The following is a 10,000-nucleotide window of genomic DNA, read 5'->3' as shown; positions in this document are numbered from 1 at the left end:
TGTTCAGAATGTCTTCGTTCCTTTGCTCCATATTGGCTCAACTCACCTACTCACTTCATCTGACACCAACCCCACATGAATTCTCACACACTTCTTACATTCAACTGTCCCCTCCACCTACACACCTTCATACCACCTACCTTGGTACCCTCATCATACACAAACCACTAAACAAACAACCATACATACTGTTCAACTCATTACTCATTTCACACACCATTACACACACACATACCAACAAACACTTTCCCACTCCACACACATTGGCACCAACAACTTCTCAGCACCCACACCACACACAATCTTTAATAGTGTCACCTCACATATCACTATACGTGCAGCCCCACACACTGTTTAACTCAGTACACACACCACACACCATCATGCACACTCCCACATCCACACAAGCACATAATACCTGAACACAAACAATATATACATACATGCATAAACATATGCAACATGCATAAACACATAACTTTTGCCCACAAGCATACACTATATATATGCACACTAATTGGTCATACACACACACAGACACACACATGCATGTACACTCACCATTTGAAAAAGCACATATCAACTGCTACACACAACACACACATTACACATGTACACACACACACACACACGCGCACATGTCAGACTCACTCGCCCCCATTCACACATACATACTCATACACACAATTCTCACATACACACACACACACACATGCTCATGCACGTTAGTTTGTTGAGATCACCATTATTATCTTCCTTTCATTCAACCTCTTTTTTATTATTATCTCCCTTTCATTCAACCTCTTTTTCTCCCAGTCATATGCCATGATGGACCGCTGAACTCTGCACTGTTTTTTTCTCTCTCTGTATTTTTCATTCTCTCTCCATTTTTTCTTTCTTATTCCTTTCTTTGGAAGAGCGTAGGCTCAAAACATAAATTTGAACTATATATTATACGCTCACCTGGTTACCCTAGATTAATCCTGCTCGACTGAACTTCTTACTTCCTTGGACTTGCATCTTAACTACTTCCCGAACTTTCAGCACCTCACTTCATCCACATACTACCTGGATTGCACAAGAAACTGGTAGGGAAAATGATAAGTCCTAGGGTTAACTCATTTGACTAAAAATTCTTCAAGGTGGTGCCCCAGCATGGTCGCAGTCTAACAACTGAAACAAGTAAAAGATAAAAGGAAAATTATGACATTTGTTTTAATAAATGATTTTTGCAAGTATTTCATTTGATTTTCCTCTTCAGTATTGGGTTTTAGGTAGGGATTTTTTAATTTCTATACTTTTAAAATAATGTTCAATGAGACTTAGATAAAATCAGATAAATTGACTCAAGTTTAGGTAGGTTTATTACTTAAAAATGTGCTCCAGTATGGCCACAGACTTAGGTCTGAAACATATAAAAGAATAAAAAAAAAGACAATGACATAAAGTCAAAAAAGACAAAACTCAAAATGACATCCGTTGAGGTATACTTGTGATTCTTTCATTAATTTTAATCTCAGTTGTATATAGCCCACAACATCATTTGCCAACAGTCTGTGTTTTCTCTATTGCCAGAGCCTATGGGGTAGAAGACCACTTGTCTGATAATAATAGAAAATAGATAAAGCTACAGTGAATTAACATCTCAGTGGCACCACCAACCTGTCTTTGCTTCCGTGAGAGCTTCTAGATGGTTTCTCAGTCTACTTGATATAGCAGTTTGATCTTTCTTCTTGGCCTTGAGTTGTCCAGGTTTGTGTGGGAGTGACATTTGGAAGTTGGAAAGTATGGAAACCTGTTGGAAAGCTTGTTTGGGGAACTGTTACTGTTCTTGGGTGGCGGTGGTGGTGGTGGTCTTAATTTTCTGCCTTGTTTAACGACACCAGGTGGCTCGTGCAGTATCTTTAATGCAGTTTACTAGCTTGCAAGCATTTAGCTAGATCTCTAATCATTTCCTCCCAAAAATTGTGGAGGCCTTGAAGGCATCTTCTGAAAGAAAGAAATCAAACCCTACTGCTTTAAATAAAGATATAATGGACAATGTGGACTCTTGTGGACTGTCCGGTTGTAATATTTGACTAGGTGCAGGTGCAGTGGGTGTATTTGATATACGGAAACTGAAATAAGACCGTTACATACAGGGGTTGGACAAAATAATGGAAATGCCTTAAAATTTCAAGCAATTTTATTTTAATATGGGGTAGGACCGCTTTTGGCAGTAATTACAGCTTGAATTCTATGAGGTATGAACTCGTACAAAGTTTGAATTGTTTCCAAAGGAATTTTTGTCCATTCTTCAGCTAAAACAGTCTCCAGTTCTTGTAATGATAATGGTGGAGGATATCGACTCCTTACTTGGTTTTCTAAAATGTACCATAAATGTTCAATAATATTGAGATCTGGGGACTGTGGTGGCCAGATAAGATGTTCAACTTCATGAGAATGTTCTTCATGCCATTCAGTAACAACTTTAGCTGTGTGAATTGGTGCATTATCATCCTGAAAGATTGCATTTTCTTCCGGAAACATTTCCACGACCATAGAATAAATTTGATCAGATAAAATGCTTTAATTGTCTTGACTATTAATTCTGCCATGAAGGGAAACCATTGGAAACCCCACTCCCCAGATCATCACAGATCCTCCTCCATCTTTAACAGTTGGAAGCAAGCAGTCTGGATCAAATGCTTCTTTTGGCTGTCTCCACATGTATACTTGGCCGGGGTAAGAAAAAAGGTAAAGAATGACTTTTCTGAGAAAATAATGATCTTCCACTGCTCTAGGGGTCAATTCTGTAGGTTTTTACTCCACTTGAAATACTTTGCAACGTTTGTTTTCGGAAGTGGTGGTTTTCTTATTGCAGCCCTCCTGTGAAATCCGGCTTTGTGCAGCTCCCAGCGAACAGTTTTTGTGGAAGCTTGGTTCTCGAGGTGGTCATTAAGCTCTGCAGTAATTTTGGGAGCTGTACTTTTGTGATCCTTTCTAAAAATTCATGTAAGAGTCCAACGATCCCTATCTGAAAGTTTTTGTTTTCTTCCAGAGTTTTGTTTTGACAAGGAGGTTTTTCTCTCTTTCACAAAGGCTGTCATTACTTTCAAGACAGTACTTTATTATACATTAAACATTTTGGCTGTTTTCATTACGCTATTGTCTGCCATACGAGCACCAACAGTTTGACCTATTTGAATGTCTGACAGATCTGTCATTTTAATGAATTTTAATTATCTTTTTCTGATTAAATCTGAAAAGAAACAGCAATTTGAGCAAAACATATTTAGCAACACTAATAATAAATCAAAAAACATAAAAATAAACAAGCTTTTGATGGTTTTATAGATATCTCAAAATTATAATGCTATGATGTTAGGTGTTTCTATTATTTTGTCCAACCCCTGTGTGTGTATGTATATACATATATATATATATATATATATATATATATATATATATATACATATGCACGCACACATATATATATGTGTATGTGTATATATATATATATATGTATATATATAAATATATATATATATATATATATATATATATATATATATATATATATATATACATACATACATACATACATACATATTTATATGTAATATATTTATGTCTTTGTGTCTGTGTTTGCCCCCCCCCCCCCCCATCACTTGACAACTGATGTTGGTATGTTTATGTTCCTGTAACTTAGCAGTTTGGCAATAGAGACTGATAAAATAAATACTAGGCTAGGCCTACAAAGAATAAGTCCTGTGGTTGATTTCTTTGACTAAAAAAGGAAAACCTTTAAGGCAGTGCTCCAGCATGGCTCAGTCAAAAATTATTGGAACAAATAAAAGAATAAAAGAATAGTATTTCAATTTATTGACCTTGGAATGGTGAACAAGAAAGTTAGCCTTGGCAGGATTTGAAACCCAGGACATAAAATGCCCTACCATATACAGCAAGGCATTTTCTTTGATATTTTTACTGATTCTACCACCTTGTAATATTTACAATAATGGTAAGTGGTGAGTTGGCAGAAATCTTAGAACATTGGACAAAATGCTTATCAACATTTCATCCAGTTTCACATTCTGAGTTCAAATTCTGCCGAGGTCAACTTTGCTTTTCATCCTTTAGTGGGTGGGGGTCATTGAAATAAAAAAAACAGTTGAACACCGAGATCGGTGTAATTGATTTACCCCCTGCCCTGAAATTGCTGGCCCTGTGCCAAAATTTGAAACCGATATTTGCAATAATGGTGTTTATAAAGTGAGTGTATGTTGTAATAAGAGAAGATACTTAAAAAAAAATTTTTTTTTAAACAATGGTAGAGGAGAAACAAAAAAAAATGGGGAAAAAAGTCATAACTCTCTCTCTCTCTCTTTCTTACTATCTCTCTTTGTCTTACTATCTCTCTCTCTCACTCTCTTTCTCTATGTCACTCTTTGTCAGTCTCCTCTGTCACCCCTTTCTATCTGTCTGTCTCTCTCCCTGTCACTCCCTGTGTGTGTGTGTCTCTCTCTGTTTCAGTCTTTCTCCCTTTTTGTCTGTCTGTCTGTCTTTGTCTGTCTTTGTCTGTCTCTCTCTTTCTCTCTCTCTCTTTCTCAATCAATCACCCTCGACAAGGTTTAGAAAATGTAATACTATAACCTTCATGTTGGACAAAAGGCTTTCCTATCTTCGGCTACATTCCTCTGAAATTTAGAGTCTAAAATTTCATTTCCTGAGCTCAAATCTCACACAAGCTCACTTTCTCATTGTGAGATTTAAAAATAGTAATTTTCTAATTTATATATCAGTGACTAGTTGTCACTTTGAAAACTATACATTTTGAATGGGAATTTGGCAGTGCCACCTCTAGCCGAACAATTATTCTGTGCTGATGAAGGGAAATAACCCAGAAATCGCGATACACAGATATTGTTTTGAGCTGAGTGGGGGTGCTAGATTCCCTTGTTCGAAAATATAAGGACACAGATCATGTCGTATAGCCAGCTGGAAACGATGTCTCCTGGGGCTAAATTACAACAACATTCATCCTAAACCAGGACTGCCATGTTATGATGGCAAACAATCTTTACTCCAAGTTCACTTTCATTTTACAGAAGCATGAGTTTGAGTGTGTATGTGAGAGAGGAGGTGGATTGTCAATAAAACAAAAGTACTAATCCAACTATAACCCTAACCATCTCGTAAAATTCTTGGCTGTATACCAATGTTATAAATCATTTGTTATATTTTATTTACAATTATGGTATTTTAATTTTCTTGCAGCCTGAAATCATAAGCAGCTTGATAGTGGTCGATGTTGCTCCATCTGTGAGTCCATCAGTTGATGTGTTTCCATTCTACGCTACGGCAATGAAAAACGTCTCGATAGACCCGGCTATGAATATTGTCCAAGCTCGTAAAAGTGTCAGCGATCAGTTACAACCTGTCCTAAAAGTAAGTATAGATCATGATAATGTTGTTGCTGTTATTGTTTCTCTTCTCAGGTACATCGTTTTCTCTCTTGAGTTTCCCTGTTATTCATGTTCTTTTATTCTGAGAGCTTCTTTCCTTGAACTGCTTCTTTTCAATCGCATCACCATTGTTTTGTTTTCTTCTGGGCTATGATATTTAGTCCTTTAAGATTTCTGTCAATTGACATCTTTTTAATTTGTCAGCCCCTTCCTTTGCCTTCTTTGTAGTCTTTTACACTATAGTAGGCTCAAGTCTTGTTTGGAACAAAATTGTGTGTATGTGTGTTTATATATATATGAATGTGTGTGTGTGTGTTAAAATAAGATAACAAGGATAAGGCATTTTATTTTATTTCACCTATATACACTCTCACACAACCTGCCTTAGAATCCTCACTCATGTTATTATTGAATCGGGAGTTTTACACCGGTCTTTTCATAGCACTCACATAGCCTTGCCTGTCTTGTGGGTCTTCTGGATACCAAAACATCTTATATATATATATATATATAATACAAAATGGGACAAGAACGCAAAACATCCAGACAGTTAGGTGATACAAAAAAGGAATGACAAAACACCCAGATAGACGATACAAAGAAAACAAGGATAGGTCATTCAGACTTTTCTTTCCTCAGTCGAGTTCCAGATTATCTTTACAATTTTGGCTAACCACACTTAAGATTGCTCCAATCTGGGCAGCCCCAAGGAAAAACTAAGCTAAAAGCATTAGATTCCTTGGAAGAAAGCAGTGAATGTATACGAAAACAAGGACGGAAAAATAAACAGAGAATGTTATACAAATACAAATAACAGGACATTAACAACAGATGTCTTTCGACTAAAGATGAATTAAATTAAGCTGACATGTGTGGAAATAAAGCCTTATGGTAGGGATACAAGATTTGACAGGCACAAGGAAGAATATAGATGTTGCACGGCTGATGGCCGAACCAAGAGAGAAAGATCAGGTTTCGCTGAACATCGGTCACGTGGGGACAGAAGAGAGAGAGGTAGAGGCAGAGGGACAGAAGAATTAAGGAAGGGTGAGAAAAACTGACAGGGACACAGTGAAGTGAAAAGTGAAGGGAAAGTGAGCAAGAAGAGAAGGCAGGGAAATGTAAGAGATGGGGAATGACAGAACGAAGAGTGGAATGAACTAAAAAGGGTGAAGGGGCTGATAGACAGAAATAGAGTCATACAAGATTTAGAAAAATGCATACTTACATATAAGAGACCAAAGTGCACATATGCTGCTATATATATATATATATATATATATATATAATACAAAATGGGACAAGGACGCAAAATATCCAGACAGTTAGGTGATACAAAAATGGGACAACAAAACATCCAGATAGACAATACAAAGAAAACAAGGACGGGTCATTCAGACTTTTCTTTCCTCAGTTGAGTTCCAGATTATCTTTGCAGTTTCGGCTGGTTATACTTGAGATTGCTCATGTGTGTGTGTGTGTGTGTGTGTGTAACAAAAGAGTGGGTGTATTTCCATGCAGGAAAAAAATATAGGAAAATAATTACAAGTTTTTCAAATTCACATGCATTTTCAATAACAAATTATCCTATGTATGTATGTATGTATGTATGTATGTAAAAAGGTTCTTCTCTCTATCTGGTGGGATTGCAAAGGAGTAATTCACTTTGAATTGTTACCACCTAATGCAACAATCAATGCTCAAGTCTACTGTCAGTAATTAGAGCGTTTGAGCCAAGCTTTGAAGAAAAAAGACCGGCTTCAGTGAATCGAAAAGGAGTGATGTTTCATCAGGACAATGCGCGACCCAACACTGGAAAGATCACATCACAGAAGATCGAAGAGCTTGGTTGGGAAAAAATTCCTCATCTACCTTATTCTCCCGACCTTGCCCCTTCAGACTACCACTTGTTTCGTAGCTTACAGAATCATTTGGGGGACATAACTTTCGCAAGCCAGGAGGAGGTCGAAACTGACAATTCAGAGTTCTTCGCTTTGAAACCAAAAGAGTTTTACATTGATGGGATTAAAAAGCTTGTAAATAGATGGAAGGAAGTCATAGATAATCAGGGAAAGTACATTGATGATTAAATTTCAATTAAATATATCATTTGATCACTTGTTTTCTTTATTCAAAATTCGGACAGAACTTATGGAATGACCTGATATATTTAGGTCTTTTGAACTTTTACTGTATTTGAAACTAACTGTTGTTCAATACTATCTCTTAGTTTAATCTTTATACCTGCAACTGTATGTTCTTTATTGAATTCATTTTTATTATATTTTATTTTTTTATATGAATTTTTAGGCACTTTTAAATTGTTTTATTTTCATATGTAATTACTTTACTTCCTCACCTATCCTTTTCTGTCTTTTATTAACATTAAGGATGGTCAATTCCAGCACCTTAATTGATGTAAAAAATTAATATTTATATTTAGTGTTAATGACTATACCAAGCTAGCTTTATCTAGCATTGGTCTTCCATATATTGTATATTTAAATGATAAATTATGTATGTATGCATAGAATTGAAGTATTGGTGTGACCATGATTTTCTAGTGATCTGATGAGCAAGCTTCCTTTATCTGCACCAATTTGTAAATAAATAGTTGTATAATGCATAATAGGCATATTAGTGCAAACATAGAGCATAATTTATTGTAGGCACAGGATTGGCTGTGTGGTAAGCTTCCAACCACATGGTTCTGGGTTCAGTCCCACTGTGAGGCATCTTGAATAGGTGTCTTCTACTATAGCTTCAGGCTGACCAAAGCCTTGTGAGTGGATTTCGTAGACGGAAAACTGAAAGAAGCCCATCGTATATATATATATATATATATATATATATATATATATGTACAATGGGCTTTGTCAGTGAGCAGGTCGCAGTCTCAAAGCAATGAAAATATTTTGACAAATTAAATTTAAATGTTGAAGTGAATCTAACGGTTTGTGTGTGTTATTTTAAATGGCTTATAAACACCTTCCATGCTGCAATTGTTTATATATATATATATATATATATATATATATATATATATATATATATATAAATGTATATGTATGTATGTATATACATATGTATGTATTTGTGTGCCTGTATCTGTCCACCACCATAACTTGACAACCAATGTTTGTATGTTTACATTCCCCGTAACTTAGCAACTCAGCAAAAGAGACCGATAGAATAAGTACCAGGCTTACAAAGAATAAGTCCTGGGGTTGATTTCTTCAACTAAAGGCAGTGCTCCAGCATGGCCACAGTCAAATAACTGAAACAAATAAAAGAATGAAATTATTACATGATGTAGGTTGTGAAACAGCTGTAATTCTAAGGATGACACATGGTTAAATAAATATATTCACCTCTCATAACACCTGATTTTATATGGTTTACACACACACACACACATGCTACATACATACACAGTATACGTCAAAAAATGGCTGCAGATAAAGCTGAGTAGTTAAGAAGTTTGTTTTGTAATCATGATATCCCTTCTTTGATCTCACTATGTGATATCTTAGGCAAGTTAATTGCTGGTAGGATTGTGCTTAATATGTAAAATTTGTATATCCAATTGTGTAACATTGCTAAACTCAGTGGCTATTTAAGCAATATGTTCATGGATGATTAATGGATTGGATGTGTTACTGAAGAGGGAGCAATATCTCCTGAAATATGTATGTACACCCGTTACCCATTTTGCTATATTCAATCACATTGTTTACATAGATGTAATCATATATAAAACATCGTAACTTTCAGTACTGGCTCTAATTTCTATAGAGAATCTGTAGAGATAACTTATCTGGTGCATTTATCATAGTCTCAATCTGGTCAAGCCTTGTGAAAGATTTGAGGAGCCAAGAGACTGTACGAGATCCCATTGAATAGATTGTACATATAATTCAAAAGGTCTGGAGGTCCAATCTTACCACAAACACACACACACACACACACACACACACGCACTCATCTATACATATCTATATCTATACACATATATATATATACATATCTCTCTCTCTCTCTCTCTCTCTCTCTCTATATATATATATATATATATATATATATATATACATCTCTCTCTCTCTCTCTCTCTCTCTCTCTCTCTCTCTCTATATATATATATATATATATATATACACCTATAGGGAGAATTCACAAAAAAACAACACACAAAGACAGTTGGTGTTGAAAACAAGCAGATGTATTAGTATAATGCTCAGGAATTGAGAAAGTCTTTAATGTTTCGAGCCTACGCTCTTCCACAGAAAGGAACACAGAATGAAACAAGGTGAGAAAACATGTGTGTAGTGGTCAGCGATCTATCATGGCGAATGATATATATCTATATCTATATGTATCTATATGTTGACTCCCATGAATTTATTTTGTGGAAGTGTGTGGCTTGATAGTTGGCATGTTGGACCCATAATCATAAGATTGTGGTTTCAATTCCTGGACCAGGCAATGCATTATGTTCTTAAGCAAAATGCTTTCATTTCACTTTGTTCCGGTCCACTCACCTTGCAAAAATGCGT

General features: G+C 35.7%; 1 protein-coding gene across 1 annotated transcript in view; it reads left to right on the top strand.

The window, feature by feature from the left end:
- Nucleotides 1-10,000, top strand: part of LOC106873611 (sn-1-specific diacylglycerol lipase ABHD11) — a 229,817-nt gene that overhangs the window by 157,698 nt on the left and 62,119 nt on the right. The window contains exon 4 of the mRNA XM_052973734.2: nucleotides 5,260-5,430. Within this exon, the coding sequence (XP_052829694.1) occupies nucleotides 5,260-5,430 (171 nt within the window). The remainder of the gene's footprint in view (nucleotides 1-5,259; nucleotides 5,431-10,000) is intronic.

Source organism: Octopus bimaculoides, chromosome Z, assembly GCF_046866305.1.
Source record: "Octopus bimaculoides isolate indiv1 chromosome Z, ASM4686630v1, whole genome shotgun sequence".
Classification (NCBI taxonomy): domain Eukaryota; kingdom Metazoa; phylum Mollusca; class Cephalopoda; order Octopoda; family Octopodidae; genus Octopus; species Octopus bimaculoides.
The sequence above is the reverse complement of the archived record's forward strand: the minus strand, read 5'-3'. Positions and strand labels throughout refer to the sequence as shown.